Source organism: Argopecten irradians, chromosome 8 (genome assembly GCF_041381155.1).
Source record: "Argopecten irradians isolate NY chromosome 8, Ai_NY, whole genome shotgun sequence".
Taxonomy (NCBI): Eukaryota; Metazoa; Mollusca; class Bivalvia; order Pectinida; family Pectinidae; genus Argopecten; species Argopecten irradians.
The window spans coordinates 1,166,046-1,187,651 of NC_091141.1; the positions used below are offsets into that span (position 1 = coordinate 1,166,046).

The window sequence follows — 21,606 nt, forward strand, 5'->3', positions numbered from 1 at the left end:
CTGCTACAGTGTTGCATTCTGTTGGATAGTATAACGTGAGTCCATTTCATTTGAACACGGCTACATGTATATTGAAATCCTGCTCTGTAGCAATATGAAGATGAATCCCATTCTCGATACTCTATTGGTTACTATCACTGATATTATGTCCATTCCTGGACTATCTCATAGTAAAACTGGAGGCAGTTCAGGAGAAAAATTGACCAATCAGAGGCCTGCAGAAACTTTCTTTAGAGATTACAGAGAGAGCGACGCCCAACTTTAAACCAACACAGTCGACACAGTGTACCGTTATTTAGTTCCTTTGGTGTACATCGAAAAATCAAATTACCTGTGTATTCGCTTGGATGGATGAATCCAGTCCGTAGGTATTTATAATGTTTTTTAATGCGTAATTGAAATTTGGCCCCAGGATATAAAAAAGTTTGAAACCTATTACACTCTGATCTTTAGACTAACTAATCAAAGATGACGGTACAGTATATATGTCATGTAACTTTAATTGAGTAAGTCATAATCATGGAGCCTGTATAATTGACGATTTCTCAATTCCTAAAGGAGGATTTTAGTATAATCGGGTTCTGCTGTGTAACGTCGTATCTGCTTTCTTATTTTGCCTTTTCACTTGTCAATGATAAATTGCAGTAGCTGTTTCGCGTACCTAGATATATCCAAATCATAATATTAACATGAAAGGAAAGAAACTAAAGTTGGTCAAAATCGATGTTTAAATAGAGAGTTAGTTTGTAAAAGCAAAACGGGCTATTTTTTATGGGAAAATAGGTCATAGAATTTTTTTTTAAATTCATATAAAAAAAGCCTTTGGAAAAAAATGGTTTGTTAATCCTTGTATATTTCATGGTCTTTCTACAAGATATTAAAGTAAACGTGAACATTAACGCGAGGGGAGTTTTCTTTTGGGTTTTACGCTTACATCGCCGATAAATAAAAACTTTGTCAATTATAACAAGAAGCAGACATTTTTACCTCAATAAAAGCTACATACGGTGTGCACTTTAATTACCATTGAAAAGTAAAATAATTTTATATATATATATATATATATATAAAAGCAGTGAAGGGTGTTCTTACTAAATATCAGTCACACAGTCACTATACTAATCACTAAAAGTACCAGAGCGAAAATAAGTTTATGGGTGTTAAAAAGACATGCATATGTATGGATTTTTTCATAGCATCATTGACGTTAAAATTCCATCCGAAATTAAAATTTATTCATAGACGAATTACTTCCCTTTAAATGTAACACAACAAGGAAATAGAAACGCCGTATTGTAAGGATCTTTCTTAAATACAAGAAAGTAATGTCGTGATTAATACAAACAATGTTCGAAAGGGCATTGAGCATGCGTAGGGGTGGAAAAAGGCAGATATAATGGAATACAATCAAGACATGTGATCTGTATAGGTGTGTTATTTTATGATTGGATATGAGTTTAGCTGTTTAGCCGAGACAATCAAGTAGGCCGGGATCTAGGGGGGGTCTACGTGCACCCCCCCCCACAACTTAACGAACCAAGGTTTTTCTGAAGCCTTATGACCCACTGATAACGAAATCGAGAGGTAACATTGTATAAACTGGGATGAACTTCCGGTTATGACGTCATCAAGATGGCCGCCATCTCGTATTTCACTAAAGATTGAAAAATAGTCATAACATTGACATTTTTCAACCGAAGAAGACAAATGAGGCATCAAAATGACCACAATAGAACAACAAATACATATCAGGACCATATATTCCAATATATGTAGTTATTTCTACGCAGGAAATGAAAAAATCGGATTTTAAGCTCAAAAATGGTAATTTTTTAGCAAATTTTTCATATTTGGCTTGACGCAGCAAAAATGTTTGTCAACAGCAAACTATTATTTCTAATCAGTTATTTGACCTCTTATCAATCAGTAAAAACAACACCAACAAAAAAAACAATGTTAACATTGTATAAGCTCCGGTTATGACGTCATCAAGATGGCCGCCATCTCGAATTTCACTAACAATTGAAAAATAGTCATAACATTAACATTTTTCAACCGAAGTAGACAAATGAGGTATCAAAATGATCATAATAGAACATCAAATTCATATCGGGACCATATAATCCAATATATGTAGTGATTTCTACGCAGGAAATGAAAAAATAGGATTTTAAGCTCAAAAATGATAATTTTTTAGCAAATTTTTCATATTTGGCTTTACGCAGCTGTAATTGTTTCCCAACAAGAAACTATTATTCGTAATCAGTTATTTGACCTCTTATCAATTAGTAAAAACAACAACAACAAAAATATATAGAAATTCAAAAGAGAATGATTGTTATACCATCATTTGGTTTACAAAACATCACCGGGTGCGTATACAGGGTACATGATTGCTGTTTTTTCCAAACCGCTGACACTACAGTTTCCGGATGTCTTAGAACTTCCTGAAGATAACATTGGCAATTGACGATCCATATCTTAACACATTTGAATTTTAAGGTGGCTTAATATCTAAGTGGGACTTGACAATTTCCTAACAAAATCCATTTTCGTGTTCGAAAGTTTGTAGACTAGTAGCGTCTCAAAATGAATTTTTACTGCACAACGCCAACTAATAGGGTATCAAATTAAAACTGAAGAAAGCATTTGTTTCCGTTAATACCACGACACTTTCCGAAATTTGTTTCTTTTAGAAATAGCGCATCCACTGTTAACTTTATTTGTCTGTGTGTAACGTAAGGAAATGTCAGATGGTTACTGCAGTATCACATATTTCTTTCAATAGTTCTTAATGATAAGCATTATCTTTGTGCGTGCTTTCTCGCCAGAGTGTCGATGAGCTGATGAGCTGATGTGACATTACATTACCGGTTTACCATCGTGGTTCTAACTTCTCAACCGTCCATGGCCAGAGGTAACATCAAGAACATCGGGTTCGCGGATGTTGGAGCTCATCCTGTTTTCAACCTAGTGATTCACATATCGTATATGATGTTCCAGACCTCTCCGGTAGGATGGAAAAGACACCAGAGCCACATTCTGCGAAGGGTTGAGTTGCATCTCCTTAATTCGTATGAAGCACAATTCCTCATTCTTGTGAACCCTCAGTGACCATAGATGACACAGGTGAATTATTTGAGGTCATAAATGAGGTCTACAGTGAAGTTCCTCTCTTTGCCAAGTCTGGAGAGCACTGTAGAAAACTTTTTCTGGAGAGTTTTCAATGGTGTATCCACGCATACACCAGATGCGACACAACCAATACCTTCAAGGGACATGGGGAAGTCTGACCAATGAAAAACATTTAACATTAATGACCTCATTAAAGACCTCGAGGATATCAACTGTGCCATCTATAGTCGCACGAGTGTCCACAAGGTTGATGAATGGTGCTTGAATCATTCCACCATTCGAAGAATCTGGATCTGGTGTAATTTCCTGAGAAGTCTGAAACAGCATATACGATATGTTAGAATCTGAAGGAGATCCCACATCCCTGAACCTGTTGTTCCTGATATAAACTCTGGCCATGGATGGGCCATGAAAGATGACAGGCTAGAACACCACTGGTAATGTAGTGTCACATCATCTCATCGACATCGAAGACGACGCTCTGGCTTTCGACGAATTAGATACTGATATCTCGATTACTCTGATTTGGACTGCATGTACCAGCTACCAGACATGCCGAGTCACGTCAGAGGATAGTGCAGTGAGGTGGGAAAGCATGCACAATGATAATGGTTATAATTGAGAACCAGTGAAAGAAATATGTGACATTGTGGTAACAATCTGACATTTTGCTAATAATATGCATAGGAAATAAACGAAACTGTGACTTGTCCTACCCGAGGCTAGATATTCTGTCAACTTTACATTCATGTTTCCTACTTATAAATCGTCAATAGTCAAACTTATTTAAGGAACTTGTAATACACCAGGAAACTGTAGTGTCAGCGGTTTGGAGTTAGAAAAATAGCATATACCCAGTATACGCACCCGGTGATGTTTTGTAAACTTAATGATGGTATAACAATAATTCTTTTTTGTATCTCTATATATTTTATTGTTTTACTGAGTGATTAGAGGTCAAATAACTGTTTACGAATAATAGTTTCTTGTTGGGAAACAATTATAGCTGCGTAAAGCCAAATATGAAAAATTTGCTAAAAAATTATCATTTTTGAGCTTAAAATCCTATTTTTTCATTTCCTGCGTAGAAATCACTACATATATTGGATTATATGGTCCCGATATGAATTTGATGTTCTATCATGATCATTTTGATACCTCATTTGTCTACTTCGGTTGAAAAATGTTAATGCTATGACTATTTTTCAATTGTTAGTGAAATTCGAGATGGCGGCCATCTTGATGACGTCATAACCGGAGCTTATACAATGTTAACATTGTTTTTTTGTTGGTGTTGTTTTTACTGATTGATAAGAGGTCAAATAACTGATTAGAAATAATAGTTTGCTGTTGACAAACATTTTTGCTGCGTCAAGCCAAATATGAAAAATTTGCTAAAAAATTACCATTTTTGAGCTTAAAATCCGATTTTTTCATTTCCTGCGTAGAAATAACTACATATATTGGAATATATGGTCCTGATATGTATTTGTTGTTCTATTGTGGTCATTTTGATGCCTCATTTGTCTTCTTCGGTTGAAAAATGTCAATGTTATGACTATTTTTCAATCTTTAGTGAAATACGAGATGGCGGCCATCTTGATGACGTCATAACCGGAAGTTCATCCCAGTTTATACAATGTTACCTCTCGATTTCGTTATCAGTGGGTCATAAGGCTTCAGAAAAACCTTGGTTCGTTAAGTTGTGGGGGGGGTGCACGTAGACCCCCGCTAGATCCCGGCCTAAAGGGGTGATATTGTAAATAGGTATCTCCAGTTTTGCATTTATATATGTATAAGAATACAGGTGATTCGATTGGATGAGAACAGCATGATACTGCACTTAACAAAACACACTTAAATAAACATGTAACATTAATCACACATATACACACATTCTGTTGACAAAAGAGGTTTAAAATATCAAACAAGCATGTGTATAAAGCCAGAAGTTTTTGGATTTTACCAGGAAGTGACTAAACTTTAACAACACACTGCACGCATTGTATGAATAAATACCTGCTTAGTATCTATCAGAGAGAAGCACAAATGATCAGCTGAAAAGATTCAAATAGATAAAGATATCGTCGATAGCCACCCGTGTAAAACAATTTAAGTTCTAGTAAACGCCCCCGGCAAAATGTTAGATAGTCGTATAAATTAAACTTGCACATACGTTGTAATGCTAATATGGACAATAACAAAAAAATACGTAATTTATATAACCTTCAATGAAATCACATTAATCAACCAAGGAAGAAAGGAGTACTTCTAAATAGTAAAAATGACCTGTTATTCATCCCGGTCAGATCTAATTCAATTTACTACGTATACGTATCATAAACTGACGAAGATATGTATTTTAGTGAGATTGAAAAAAGGACTTATTCTTTTGAGCAATGCTTATGGTGAGAAATATCTGCCAAAAACTAAAAAAAAAAAAATACAAATTTAAACATAAATGAATAAGTAACATTGATCTTTATTGTTTTGTGAATACACCACAAAGCTGCCATTTTAGTCTAAGCCTCATTAGTAATGTCTGGAACCTAGCACTGGAGACGGAAGACGACGAAATCTTTTCGAGTTTTAAATCGGCTACCACTTCAAAAGCCAAATTGATCAAAGGGAAGTAACTGAGAAAAATCTACTTCTATTTCATATTTTATGGGTCTATGAAATACATAGAGGATTTTCGGTGTTTCTTAATGAATATCACTTACATCGAGTGAGATGGAAACTGATATTTTTCACGAGTGCAAAAAATATCAAAATTACCAACGCACTAGATACAATATTACTGGTATTTATCAAGAAATGTATAACAAACTTTTCTCTCTTCTATTTATATAAGACCATCACTACTAGTTCCGCCAAAAGTTATTCCGTCATTGTAAAATTACAGCGTTATTTGCCCTTTTGATTATTAGGCCTTTTTTGTGAGCATAACTTCATATTTCTACACGAAAATATGACGTCATAAAAATGTGACGTCATTTTCGCACACAAACTGATGAGGTACGTAACAATCAAAATTTTCACTGTCAATACTGCATTCCGATCAGTCAAAAGTGAGTGAAAATATCAAGAGTTAAAGGCCCACTACCTTTCCGAAACGGCTTTTAATTTTTAAAATGGGAAAGTAAAACGAGATCGATATTTTTGTATAGTCTCTAAAGTTATTAACTTACCGTTAATACTACACGTGTCATCACATTCTGAACAATTTGATTAAAATAAATAAAATGTTAATTTTCATAACGCGGGTCGTCTTATGTTCCCGCCGTCGTCCTAAATACCGCGCGGTAGTTGACTATCACTGCGCCAGACGGCAAAACAGCGAAATAACTCTCTACTGTTATCAAACATTACGCAGGAAATCTTGCATATGTTTGGTGTTGTAACCTCATCTTAGGCCATTGGTATATATTTTCTGATGTTATTAATATTTTTAAGAAACCTTTATGTTTTCCTCCGGAAAGGTAGTGGACCTTTAAGTATATTTGGCTTTATGTTCACCGTAAAACATAGCATTTTTCGTATTTCCCTACATAGATAGGAATACCTCTATCCGCGCGGTAAATTGCTGCTGGGCTTGCTGACTGCTTACTACTATGAGAGTTTAGGTTCTTTCCACTTCTTTCCAAACCCAATATAACGTTTTCCAACAAACTTCAAAAATGAAATATTTGTCGTTTTTAAACATTTTTACAGCAACCGGATGAGAGATTCATAGATTATTCGTCAAAATTGATAAAGTTATCAAAAATGTAATCTTTGTTTTGCAGCATGTATTGATGACGTCAACTGCGCCTATTGTTCAAAAGGTTAGCGGGCTTGATCCTAGGGACTGGAAGGGAAACCAATCATGGCTTCCCTAGGGACACGGGCTTGATCCTAGGGACTGGAAGGGAAACCAATCATGGCTTCCCTAGTGACACGGGCTTGATCCTAGGGACTGGAAGGGAAACCAATCATGGCTTCCCTAGGGACACGGGCTTGATCCTAGGGACTGGAAGGGAAACCAATCATGGCTTCCCTAGGGACACGGGCTTGATCCTAGGGACTGGAAGGGAAACCAATCATGGCTTCCCTAGGGACACGGGCTTGATCCTAGGGACTGGAAGGGAAACCAATCATGGCTTCCCTAGTGACACGGGCTTGATCCTAGGGACTGGAAGGGAAACCAATCATGGCTTCCCTAGGGACACGGGCTTGATCCTAGGGACTGGAAGGGAAACCAATCATGGCTTCCCTAGGGACACGGGCTTGATCCTAGGGACTGGAAGGGAAACCAATCATGGCTTCCCTAGTGACACGGGCTTGATCCTAGGGACTGGAAGGGAAACCAATCATGGCTTCCCTAGGGACACGGGCTTGATCCTAGGGACTGGAAGGGAAACCAATCATGGCTTCCCTAGTGACACGGGCTTGATCCTAGGGACTGGAAGGGAAACCAATCATGGCTTCCCTAGGGACACGGGCTTGATCCTAGGGACTGGAAGGGAAACCAATCATGGCTTCCCTAGGGACACGGGCTTGATCCTAGGGACTGGAAGGGAAACCAATCATGGCTTCCCTAGGGACACGGGCTTGATCCTAGGGACTGGAAGGGAAACCAATCATGGCTTCCCTAGTGACACGGGCTTGATCCTAGGGACTGGAAGGGAAACCAATCATGGCACAACCTTATACCGGATCAATACAAAATGTAACATATCTTGCATTGACAACTTTAATATTAAGATAACCTGAACACGCAAATTAAAATATAGTGTTTCCATCTTTTAACCTCTAACGTTTATTATTTCCATCGTTTGCGGCGAATAGACGAAAATACGAATTGTTAGATTTGTATACTTATTAAAAACAAAAGTGCGTTAGTCTTCCTACGCATCCTCGTTGTCTGATTCCGTTTGTTTACGTGGGTGCATCCGATGTGTGATACATAAGGAAGCTGAGGAGAAGAAATCCTGAAACATGTTCTTCCTTAGATTGAGACAAAATTTATATCAATGTTCATAAACATATCCGATAACTTTTTCTTGTCATTTTTTGTCACGCTTTGATTTTAATATTATTAGCTTTAAAGATATGTTGATCGAACGTTTTTTATCTTGTCAAACTTACATCTGTATACATCATATGTATGTCAAAGTTGAAATAATATCCACATTTCATTGTATAGTGAATTTTGAATTTTGCATTTGATATCATTCTCCAATGTCTAAAGCACATGGTAAATATGTTAACAAATGTAGTTGTGAACATATATACATATCTTGTAGCTATAAGCCTAAGGCTAAGGGATTTCGGTTAATAAAAAAGGACTGATCAGATCCAGGCGATCGAGGTATAAAATGCATATAACAATACTACCAATCACCTTTTTTATTTCATTGTTAAGAAAATAATATCCTGGTTTTCAGGGGACAAAATTTGATTTGTTAAATATTTCCATGATAGGCAAATAATCCAATTAATGATAATGAATTATCAAAAGGTAAAACTGTTCTAGAAGGAACATGTATCTTATTCATTCATGATGTCAGAAAACTTAACGATAAAATGAACATAACTTAAAGCTATATGTGCCATAAGTGGGCGAAATATTACGTTATTTTTTCGTCAGATACTATTCAAAACCATTAGATCTGATGAATTAATCTTTGAAAATCACTTAAAGGCACATATTAACATGTTTGATGCCTTGTAAACATGTGTTACGTATACATCACTGAATTAAACACTCTATATAGAGTCGAACTTTGTGTTCTCACATGTGTACAGTAAGCTTAGAATTAATTATGATTTTTGGCTGTACAGTTCTTATTTGTACATACTTGTAAAATAAAAGCTATACATTGAAAATATTGTTATTAATTTTCAAAATGTTGGTGTTATTTGGTGGATTATAACATATTAAAACCTCTTTTTGATTCGTGAATATAAAAATAATGGCACATATAACTTTCAAATAGTGTGTAAAACAACATTTGATTTTACCTATTGTTCGATTTTGTTATTTTCTCCGGTGTAGTGTATTTCAAGGTCTATTTACAAACATATACGACGTGCAAGTACAAGAACTGCTGCACTAAAAATATGAAATGTATTTTTAGAACTATGTGATCAACAGTCATACATCCCTTAAGGAACTTAATTGTATATTGACAAGGATAGCAAGAATGATGAAACAACCTACGAAACAACTCATTCACAAATAATCTCAAATTTAACATGGTTTGCCATTTTTCAATGAACACCCCTCTTGGTGTTACTATTCAGTACTACAATGTGTTTCTGTTATTTTGTTACTTACCATAATTGGTTTATATGTTATGAATACATAACGTTTATTTCAATACAAATGTCTGAGAGCGCCGTTTAAGGAAGTGCTGGCGTGTGCAGATTATGTTTATGTTTTCGATTAAATATTTTACTGTAGAATTGAGTTGAAATTTTATCCCTCTGACGGAGGTACTGGGTTTAGTCTCCAGGCCGAAACACACCGACTGCTGGCCTAGTGTAAAGGGTGACGAAGTCCACCTGAGATATTAGTCGCCTTGACTTTCTTGCGATTGTGAAAGTAGGTACAGATCTAACGCATTACCCACGTGTCAGATGATTTATCAAGCAAAACGCTCATATTGTATCACGTACTTCTGTTGTATTTCCATAGCCTAATAGATGAACTTATATTTTTCTTAGTTTATATAATACAAAAATCAGTGTCTGGTTTAGTGTTACAATTCAATCGCATAGAATATCTGAAGTAAACAAATATACACGATGCTGCAAAACTGGAACATGAATTCTACAAAATCCCAATTTTTTTAGGGAGCCTTTTATCTGAAACGTTATGACATAAGCTATTATGTGTTTCGAAATGTTTAATTTCGTCAATGAATACATACAGAAGAAATGCTACCATAATTGATTGTTTTAAGTACGAGTTACCCCGCTTTGAAGCTAGAGTTAAAAACAGTATGTATTGGAACAGTGGTGAGTGCAGGAACTGATCAGTAATTTCCGGTAGAAGTCATTTGTATGTACCAGTACTGGAATGCCTGATATCACCACCGATCTATACCAGCCTCTGTGCTCGGCTTCCTCCTCAGTTAAAATACCCATAAGAGACTGAATCCGTCAAATTGGAAAACAATTACCCAGAGTAGTGATACAAACAAGTTATATGACGTTTTTGTTTTTGTTTTTTGTTTTGTTTTTTTAGAAAATGCTCCTTCTCTCTATTCGCTGTTGAATTGAATATTTACGACAAAAGGGTTTAAAGAATTTACGACAAAAAAAAACAAACAAAAAAAACAAAAAAAAAACAAACTAATAATTCACATGTTTTTTCCAACATGTTGGAACTGTTTGCCATCTTCCTCATATAGAAACAGTAAGTCCTTGAAATCTATGTATGCCGGTGTTTTTATTTGTCATTTTTTTTTATTTTTTTTTAGCGCAAAGAAAACTTTTATTGAGGGACTAATGCGTACTCGTATACTTTAGGAAAAACTTTACAGGACTGATAGGACTAATGTAATCAATGATTGACCGACGATTTGACAGAGGTATTGGTATATTTTGTAATTATTGGTCAAAGTTTCACATTTGGCCTTTTTACCCATAGTTTTCCGTATCCAGTAAACATGCCACAGTTTCCATTTTTCCATTTTCCATTTAGACTGAATTATGATTGTTCACCCTTGTATATTTAAATATACATTGGCTCTATGATGGTACTATGTACATGTATATGAATGTTGTAAGTATCCATGCCATGTCATAAAATACTTGTTATTTCCTGTCTTGAATTTTCCGTCCTTGCATATCTCATACTTGTCCGCATTTGTGAGTAGGTATCGATTGCAACGTTACTATTTTGTGAACAAAACAAATTAATGTCTAATTGCAAGGGAAGATAATACTGTATTATGCAAACACGGAATACGAAAGCACGATTTATATCAGGAATATATTTGTTTTTGATACCAATTACGATAATTTTAAAGAAAAACAAACGGAAAGCGTTGTGTGCGCAATTGGTTTGTAATGGAAGTAATTCACGTACGACTTGAAACCCAAAAACTTTTGTGCGGGACTAGGATCTCCAAGGGAGATGGAACGTAACTATTTGTAATTTTCCCAGGATATCATATTTTGAATTCGTTCCATCACCAATAGAAACAATAGTCACGCACAAACGTTCTCGGGTATCACGTGGTACGTGAAATTGAGCAGAATAACAAGCAATACCTGGTACGTTTTAATTACTTAAGAGGTTAACATGTCATATACTTTTCCGTAGGATGTTTAGGAAATATGGCTATTTGCTAAATCAAACCAACAGACAAAACATCTGTACTCATATATTTCGCTATGTTATTTATTTCTCCATTCTGAATGTAAAATTTGTATTGTTTTTATCAACCTGATATTTCTTAAAGTGACAATTCACTCAGGCTAATTCTTTTACATAACCAAGAAGTGAAATATGGTATAAATGTATTGTTCTATATTTCTTATGAAACAAATAACGTTAAACATTGACAAATTCCACGTCATTGTTAAGTATTTTAATTAATATCGTTGAAATATCAAATCGTTGATCAATACGATTAAGCAGGTAGAATATGGGCGCTGTACCTATACCCGAGCCAAAGTCACGCACGTTAAACAAATGAACTACATAACCACTGCGAAGGCGATAAAATGATTTTGAGGCAAGATAATTCACCTAATAAGGTAAACAAACTATATTCTGAGCGATTTGAGCAGTTACAGACAAAAGTTGTATTACTCTACGAGCAAGGGACAGGGTTCGGCATACAAGAAGTTCGACCACAATGTGTAATGGCGGACAGCGAGCGAGTTTGAACATTTCACACACATGTCACCACCATGGGCTTTTCAGGCACATCACAGTAAAACCGACTGATCTAAATTCCATCAGAACTGGGTTTTTCCGATATATGTACAAATTTTAATGTTTTCTTAGAATGAATTGTCCCTTTAAACTAAAATATCATTAGCAAAAAAAAAAAAAAAATAAAAAATAAAAATAAAGCTAAAAACATCTGTTTTATAAGAAATAGAACTTCTCCTAGTTTACGAGATGCTTTTTCTTTACAGCGACTTCTCTTTTTATAGCGTTTTAAAGCCATTGAGAACATACAGACTAAGCACTAACGCTCCTCTCCCAAACCCCTCCTCCCCCCTAGTAATCAAAAACGAAACTAAAATATCATAAACATAGGTCAGTAAGTATTTTCGTTTTTTTTTCAGTCGCTTCGTGCCATGATGCGGTTTATGTAGTACAGAATGTACCCAGCGTCAGACTGATGACGTAATCAGCTGATCGGTAATCCCGGTACACTTTCTGGATAAGTACTTATTGTGATGTAATCTGGAATAACCAAGGCACACATATGGTTATGCCTGGTAACTGTCGCCATTGCTTTGGATTCGTATGTTAAAATTGATTTCATATCATTTCGAGTTCAGTTTAAACAGATCAAATGCTATTATATGATGTAGCTGTATTGCTAAAGAAAGTTATCATTTAGGACAAAATAAAAAAAATGTTAATAATAATAATAGTTATGTCCTATATTCATATTTAAAATGTTATAATCACATATTGATTGAAATGCGTAAAATTATTATAATTTATTCAAAAATTGCTGATTTCCCTTCAGTCATATAAATATCATATTTGACTTCCTAATTAAATTTTCTAGTATTATTCTTATGTATTGTTAAATCTAATGATATCATATCAAGTTCTGCAAAATGATAATCATAGCACGTAAATAAAAGGGTTACATATATGACAAATACTCATAATACATATACAAATGAAATTAATAAAAACCGTCAATGTCAGACAATGATAGTTCAGAAAGCGGACGTATTATAATCACATATTGTAAAAAGGAAAAAAATATCAAAACAATTTAAACCGATGTACAGTTGTCTTTTCTGTTGCATTATCTAACTACCATTAAAACCTTGTGATTGCTTCGATCATGGCCCGTTAATTCTCTCATTAGGCGGATGGCTTTAAATGATGACACAGCGTGTGCTAATTCTTCTTGAGCCTCGATTTCAGTGAGACATAGTTGAGATACTTTGCCGAGTCTTTGGTTTTTTGTGTGTTGCGATAGAAATATCGAGATAACGTCTTTGTGTTATGTTTATGACAGCAAAAGTGAACAACAAACCATAAAATAATACTATTGATAACGTTAATCAATAAAGCTTTTCCTGGGAGAAAACCTGCATATTATATATCTATTAGTGGAAATATATCTTCCTGTCAAAGCTTTCAGACGGAGAGATAAACAAGACAAAAGATATATAACCACATTTAAAAAAGAAATGCGCCTTGACCTTTTACACTCTTTTAGACCTCTTACAATTTAAAAGTAATCTGAGCATGGGCGGCTTTTCCAACCCACCTTTGTATCAATATCCGGTAACTGCCAGTGGGTAAATATTGCTTCTAGCATACGAAGTGAAACCAAGTAGTGCGATTCTGTCAAGGATGTTTATAACCAATTCATAACCAAGCAATCAATACTATTTTATTTAAGTGTCCCATGTTAATATAATAAATTATATATAAAACTATCAAGCATACAATATTCAAAGGCATAAAACTAATATGAACATCCAGCCTTACGAGACAAATGAAATGGTAAATACATTTAGGTGAAATTAAAAAAAATTATAAAAGGACATTTTTTATTAAATTACTTAACTATATACTATTACTTTTTTGGAACAATAAAAAATGTTCGTTGCTATGTTTGCATTAATTTGGATGCACCCCAAATGAATAGCAATGTATTTGGTAAATCGGGACAGGGGAGATAACTCTGTAATTTTTTGGTTTTCTCTTTTTCCATCATTATTTTTAAAGTTTCAACTCTAACCTATTTTTTTTCAAATATTTGTTCGTTTAGGTCTCTTTTATCATATAACAAAAATTGGAGAAGATGTATTTACAACAATTTGGATAAATTTTAGTTTAAAAGCTAAAATAATGTATTTAAATCATGCGACACATAATCAATCATACCCGAATGAAAATAAGAAACAAATGGCAACACATGCATTTCATTTACGAGTTTTTGCTCAAACTTTTATAATGACATAGTCATGAATAAATTTGAAGAAGAAGAAAATTAACCTGATACTTATATTTTGTTTATTTTAATAATTATTGTTCATAATTGAATTTTTCATTAAAAAATGATGAAAAAAGTTTAAATAAGTAAGCTTTTTCAAGAAGCTTTAGAGAAAAAACAAGCACACCAACATAATTTTTTATTGCATATTTTTGTTTGTCAATAACCCCTCTTTCAAAAAAAGTCATAAGATAAAAAATTTATTTACAAAATTTTTTTGACCCCTCAGCAAAATACATTCTTAAGCATAAAACTGATTCTATCAAAAATACAAATATTTCTTATTTATCACGATAAAATTCTCTTTACTTCAAATAATCGTAATAGGTTGGCGGAAAAAAAGCATGAATGTGGTTGGGGCGATCCCTAGCGAGTATTCAGAGAATCCCTAATCTTGGAATAAAAATACGAAAGTAGGTTACATTAAAATAATTGAAGTACTATAACAATATTGGTAATATTACGCGTCCTACAAAAGCTTTACATATGGAGTTGCAGTTATAATTATAAACTTTCGTGAAAATTATTTCATAAAATACAAATGCATTACATAGTGTTAAGATAATGTCAGTAAAATTAGTTAATAAACAATATTCTTCTGCGTAACATTAAGAACACTGTCTTGGCTAATAAATACTGAATGTTGTCAGATTTATTTTATCTTCTCAGAGAAAACGTAGCAAAATGTACCCCTTCGATGTGTATTTAATGAGGACAGCATCATAGGACCAGGCGCTTCTAAAGAGGAAACGTCCGATGGTTTATCAACATCATTTGTCATATGTATCTAGGTCATAATTCGAGGAAAAACTTTAAAGCAATAGCATATTGCATAAAGAGAAAACAAGATCCTCAACTGCATATTATACCTTATGCTCCAATAACAGTCAGATTTGCAAAAAGCCATTCACATGATTATGTGTTTATCCACAGTGACAGATAATCGTTTTCTTGATAGCACATCTAACATTTTAATGAATTTCATAGTGTTCTGAATTACTTTGAAATAAAAATAAAAATATTTGAATTGAATATAAACATCTCAAATATTACAAAATTGAAATGTTGATCTTTTTTGATCACGGTTTATGATTGTGTATTATGTTTCTATCATTTATAAAGTACTTTGGCTTGCCTGGAAAAACAAGATGCTTTGTTCATGTGAACGAATTTAAAATTATAGAACCACAGCAGACTTCTTTGAACTTTGTTTCGGTATAAAATATCAAAAATATATACATTTGCAATAAATGCATTAACTGTACTAAAGTGTCTCGAGGTCGACTCATCGATCACACATTTCCGTGCCATTCCTTTTCCCTCCGCTGCAATTCCCTTCACTAAGTTTTCTATACGATTCTGTTTGCCTTCCTTCACATTTGGAATGCCATTTCTCCCCCTCACTGCATCAAGACATTGCTGTACCACTTCGTTTCCTCCCCTATTTTTTTCATATACGATTCGTTTGCCTCCCTCTTCATTGGTAAATGTCCGTGCCATTCCTTTTCCCTCCCACTTCATTAAGACATCGCTGTAGCATTGCGTCCCCCATCCCAATATTGTTTCTGTACGTTTCATTTTACCTCCCACTACATATGGAAATTCCCTCACCATTCTGTTTCCCTCTCACGGTAATGGGATATTTTATAATTATTCTTGTTAAGGTACTTGAACGCCTTTATTTGTCATTTATTAGGAGTTGATCATCATTATGCAATTATTTATTTCTGTTATGTTTTAAATCAGTAATTCGTGTAAATGACAATATATCTTCCTTTCTCAGAAGGGCTCCATTTTCCATCATTGTTTATCTTACTTTTAAATTTACTTTGGTCTTACTTTACTGCAGATGTATTCATAATTTGCGCTTGCATATATGTCAATGATTTCCCTTACCTCTATTACAATATGACCCTGATCGGCCAAGGTTACTAGGCGTGGGTGGTGAGTATGGTTTACACGTGTTTAGGGTCGGTGAGCAATGTAGGAAACGTGAAATTGTGATATGTCTGATTCAGTATGATAGGACTGATATCCTTCGATATATTTGATTTATAAGATTAATACGAAAAACGGAAAAAACTGAAGTACTGTATCTACTCATCCTATTCAATGTGCCAGGGGAAATGGACTCTCGTCCAGTGATGAAGTGGCTGGTACATGAATGCCCCGTAAGGTCCGAAAAGGTCGCAATTCAGTAATTGAGTCGTTACTAAAATTTTCATATATATATTGCTATTGCATTAACAAGTGAATGTTTACGTTGCTTGAAATACATAATAAATAAATATATATATAAGACAATACAAACTGCACAGAATACATGATAAGATATCTCCATTGCACGTTGTAATATTTAAAAAATATCTTTATCAGATATTGTCTTACGAAAACCGTCTGACTCGCTTTGGAAGAAGAATAATACTTTCACGTGATCTCCATTCCGTAAATATATATGTATTTATACATATATGCATATCCAATTTAACAAATTGCACTGTCTTGTATTGTTTATGATAAAAATTGAATAAAAAATGAAACTTTCACAATATTATTGTACACAACAGTAACTCGACATATTGGGTTTCCTTTTGTCAAAATGAGCCTAATAGGCTTTCTTAATTGTCAATCTTTCTTGTTTCTTACGATTCTGTTTTCTTGTATTTGAGATTCTGATAAGTTACGATGATGGGAAAAATGCTTGTCATTTGCAGGTCAAATTATTTTAATATATTTTGTATAAAACAGCAATTAATATTCTGGACTACACTTGTATTCTTGTTACCAGTAGATTACAGCTATTATTGCTCTTGGATATCTTACAGTTTTTTCAATCCTTATTATACAGGAGCAAACATTGATTTTCCAATGTGTTGGTATAGTACTGACCATGTGAACTGTTTTTCTCGAGGCCTTAGGTTCAATATATTACAGATATAAAACAGCTTTTTTACTAACTGGTCAGCGCTGTGGAAAAATCCCATATAGTTGGCCGTATGCCAAACATTTGCCATAAGTAAACATTTCGATTCTTGTGTAATGATAAGAAATCTTATTTATTTATTATTTCATTTTTATATAAATCGATTATTTTTCGCATCATAATCGGCAATCTGACGTCATCTGAACGCTTGTAAGTCGTAGCGTTCGATTCCGAACTAAATTAAATTAATAAATGTGTTTATATAAAGAGCAAGATTATAGTTGAGTAAGAATGGGTCTGTTTAATTAATAGTGACGATGATTGGCTTCGGCATTAATTGGTTTTAATCATATTCTTACATTTTCAGAGTGATATGTAGGGTTTTATCATAATGGTGAAAATATATGTGGCATTTTTCTCCCGAGTTTTTCATCTTTGATATTTTCACTCAATATTGACCAATGAGAACACAGCATTTATAGTCAAAATATCGTTTTGGTGAGAAGACCGTTTTTTAACTATCAAACCAAAAGTATAATATAAAGCGCGTTTAATCCTTCTAATTTTTCCTTTTGAATGGTTGGAACATCAATCTGCTGCATTAGATTATTTTGATATCTATACTTTAGTACATCTAACTCTTAATGCAATACCATCAATGAAAAATCGCACTAAAACGTTATCTATTGTACATCGAATGCGAAACACGGTATATAACTTAATTCTACAGATCACGTTTGATGACTCGGGTGTAAACGCTAGAGGGGACTTAGATTGGGAGGAAAGCCGGAGAGCTTCAAGAAACCCCAAGTGATCGGGCAGGTGACCCCTGATCTTTTCATGTCCCTACAAGGGATCGATCCCCGGTTGGCTAGGGGAAAGGCCAGGGGTTAACAACTATGCTACCCAATCACCACGCATTCCCGCTATGTATGTATCAATCAATTGGCGTTGTCCAGGGCATGATAAACCACCCACTTGTTTTCATATCATTATCATTGTGACAATTGTCGTTTCAGCTGTCACGGAAAGTGGTTTTTGTTCTATTCTTGACGTTTATGTCATAATTTCCATCTAAATGCAGTTCAATTAATCGATCTTCTCACCAAAACGATACTATTTTGTTAACGATTATGTACCGATGCAGCATTGACTCTTTTAATATCTTCACGCGCCAGCTTCCCTTTTACTGGAAAATAAAGGACTAACATGGGGTTCATAGTTTTGACTTTTTGTGTATAAAACCATCACATTGTCGGTCTCTTGGTAAATGCTGATTCCATGAATTTCGCTTCTTACATAGAATGAATGCCTTGACCCATATCTTGTGGTGTATTAATAAACAGTTTATTTCTATTTAAATAGGAAGTACTTGTATAAGAGACAAGATAACAATATAACGGAGGGATGTCGGGTCAAAGGTCACTTCATCACTTCAGAATTTCTCCCTCGCGTCTAGTCGTAAATGCGATATAGACAAGAGGTCAGTGGTGGTTATTGTTGTATATAAACAAAGCTCAAAATTACATATGTATCTCAGTTTCCACAAATCTGTATCACTTATAATGTTTGTTTTTTATCTGCAGATTAACCATTGTCTGAAGCAGTGACATATATTATAAATATCCATTCATCCCTTTATCGTGAAACAATTGCACGAGAAAAAAACCCAGGGAAAATCTCACAATTTTCAAATTAAGAGCTGTTTACTTAAATGAATCTTTCACCCATCATCATATCTAGCATACAAATGATATCCCTAAACATCGACCGTTGTGTAAATTTGATCTCGTGCTCACGTACCCGAGCCATACTAGGAGGCGTCAGGCGTTTTACTGTTTTACATGGAAATCACTATGTTTTTGTCAAGTTATTCATGTTAACTACAGAGTCGGCATGCCTACCTCATTGTTTTCTACTTTTGTTTCATGTATTTTTCAAATGCTAGTATAAAAATTGAAGATATTATTTAGAACAATGTATTTTTTTTTCTCTTTTTATGTACTGTACCTTATTTATAATTGTCACTTTGTATTTTCAGAAAGTTCTTACGCCGCAAAGGAACAGTATGTATAGTAGACAGCACTTTACTAGTGTATGGAATTTCAAGATTTTCTAACGAAAACGTCGTTAAAATGATGTCAAAATACACCGGACATATGACAAAATTGTCATGTGTGAGAATACGTTTGTCTTAATTCTCGTAGTCAAAGTTTTATTGTTTGTGTTTAGATTTTCTCACACGTAAATTCAACAATACAATGTAGTGTTGTAAACAGTTGTTTGTTTCTTACATTGATTGAGATCGCGTCTGAAGTATCGGGTTTTAGTATACATTGTAGCTACTTTTATCTTGTCCTCTATAGCAAGTCGTTGCCTGGTCAGATAAGTTGATTGACTTCTTTCAATATATGATTGTAATTTATATATCTTATATCTCAAACATCTACTGATATTTATTATCACAATAGAGTTTCTTTTCAGAGAATGATCATTAGAATAAAGACTTAATGATTAGACATTCAGACACAAATACACCTAAAACTATTTTTTGCAAAATACATAAACAAAACCTCGTTGAAAACCTTCGCGCTTCATGCTGGGTGTTCCGAGTATTTCAGTTTCCAAACAATAAATGGATAGTTTAGTCTGACTAGTTTAACGACACATTAACAGCCAGGGAAGTGTCAGGGTTAGAGGATGGTGGGAATTTCCGAAGAATCCCGAGTAAAAAACCCGACAACGGTCAGTACCTGGCAATTACCTTATACTCGAGTTCTAGATCTAGAGGTGCATGGTAATATGTCAGAGCACCTGAACCACAACTATAAAACAAATATGACTTAACAAGTTGTGAATAATCCTTTAACACGTGGAAGTTTTGTTCTTAACTTTTATTCTAAAATATTTAATTAGCTGATATACAAGCATTAATGAACAGTGGTATACTTATGATTATACTCATTGACATGGGAATCTCGTGTTATGTTAAATATAGTAGTTAAACACACAGTTATGTAGTTAATTGTAGTGGAAATATCCAATCAAATTATGACATTTTTGTTTAGTCTTAATTCTTTATCCTCATTAATACTAAGTCTATAGTGACGATCCATTAGACAAATATTAAACAGATATTCTTAATACAAAATACGTACATTTAAGTCAAAGATAGAGCTTTATTTTAGATACTGTAAAATGCCATAGTTCAGGTCAAAGGTAAAGCAATGCATTTTTCTTACAACGTTTTGACCGAGCTGGACGAATGAAGGCCACGTCATCAAGCGCTGGGGTTAGCTGCATTTCTCCTACCTATTTAGTATCTGTTAGTGTTATTGCGAAAAATAATACTGTTTTGTTAGTAACTTCTGTATATATCGCGTGCTTTCTTTTGAACACAAAGCACCGAGCGAGTACTCTTTTATAGATGGAGAGATAATAAGGATAAATGAGTTTGAATGGACTGCTTAAAACAAATCTTTACTGTCACCATTAGATCTCAACTAATTACTAGTTATCAGCCTTGAACTTGTACATATTATGTAAATGTCTATTTGCTGTTTTTTAATGTTTGAAAGTTAATGTATATTTCTTTATGTATAAATCTTCAATTATCGAGGAAATAAAGAGAATTATCATTTATGCAATCTATTTAACAATGACGGGAGTGCATATTTTCCTATAAAAAACTTTTAATAAATTTATGAAAGTATCCTTTTGTGGTATTGTTCTATAGTTTGTTTCAAACAGACGTAGCAGATATAAACCTAACATAATGGTATATTTCTCTATGCAACACTGTGTTTAAACGGATATTCTGTATACGTCACCATATATGAATTGGTGAAGTCACTCGCCTCACAAAGTTTCCTACCATGTCATATTCACAGGAGATTATAGAATGAGCACTTGTACTTATCCTGTAAGTAAGGAACGATCTGTAGATGTACATCACCTTTTTGCACAATGTTCTTTGTTAAACAATGTCCATGCTTATCTGGTTACCCTAGTATAAGATCGTTTTGCGAAGTCAGATGTTTTGGTCCTGAATTTCATAAAATATGCAACTTTGACTTTTTGGACTTATTGAATAACCCCAGTTTGTCAATTTTTATTCTGTTAACATTATGTTGGGTGCTGATAGGTTAAGCGACATGATTTAAGAATGTGCGGTGAAAGTTTAGGAAATTTAAGACCCATTTTAAATTTACACTAAAGAGCAAAGTGCAGTGTTCTTATCATCTGTCCAATCTGAATACTCAATAATTCACTAAATATTTTGAAAAACATAACTTTTGTTAGCGTATTGGTGTCTGAAATTGAATGTACTTCTGTGATAAATATTGT

At 34.1% G+C, this 21,606-nt stretch overlaps 1 protein-coding gene across 1 annotated transcript; it reads left to right on the plus strand.

The window, feature by feature from the left end:
- Positions 1 to 6,148: 6,148 nt before the first annotated feature.
- On the plus strand, positions 6,149 to 7,890 carry LOC138328875 (putative per-hexamer repeat protein 5). Its single transcript, XM_069275594.1, has 2 exons — positions 6,149 to 6,153; positions 6,963 to 7,890. The coding sequence occupies exons 1-2, from the start codon at positions 6,149 to 6,151 to the stop codon at positions 7,888 to 7,890; spliced, it is 933 nt and encodes a 310-aa protein (XP_069131695.1).
- Positions 7,891 to 21,606: the final 13,716 nt, after the last annotated feature.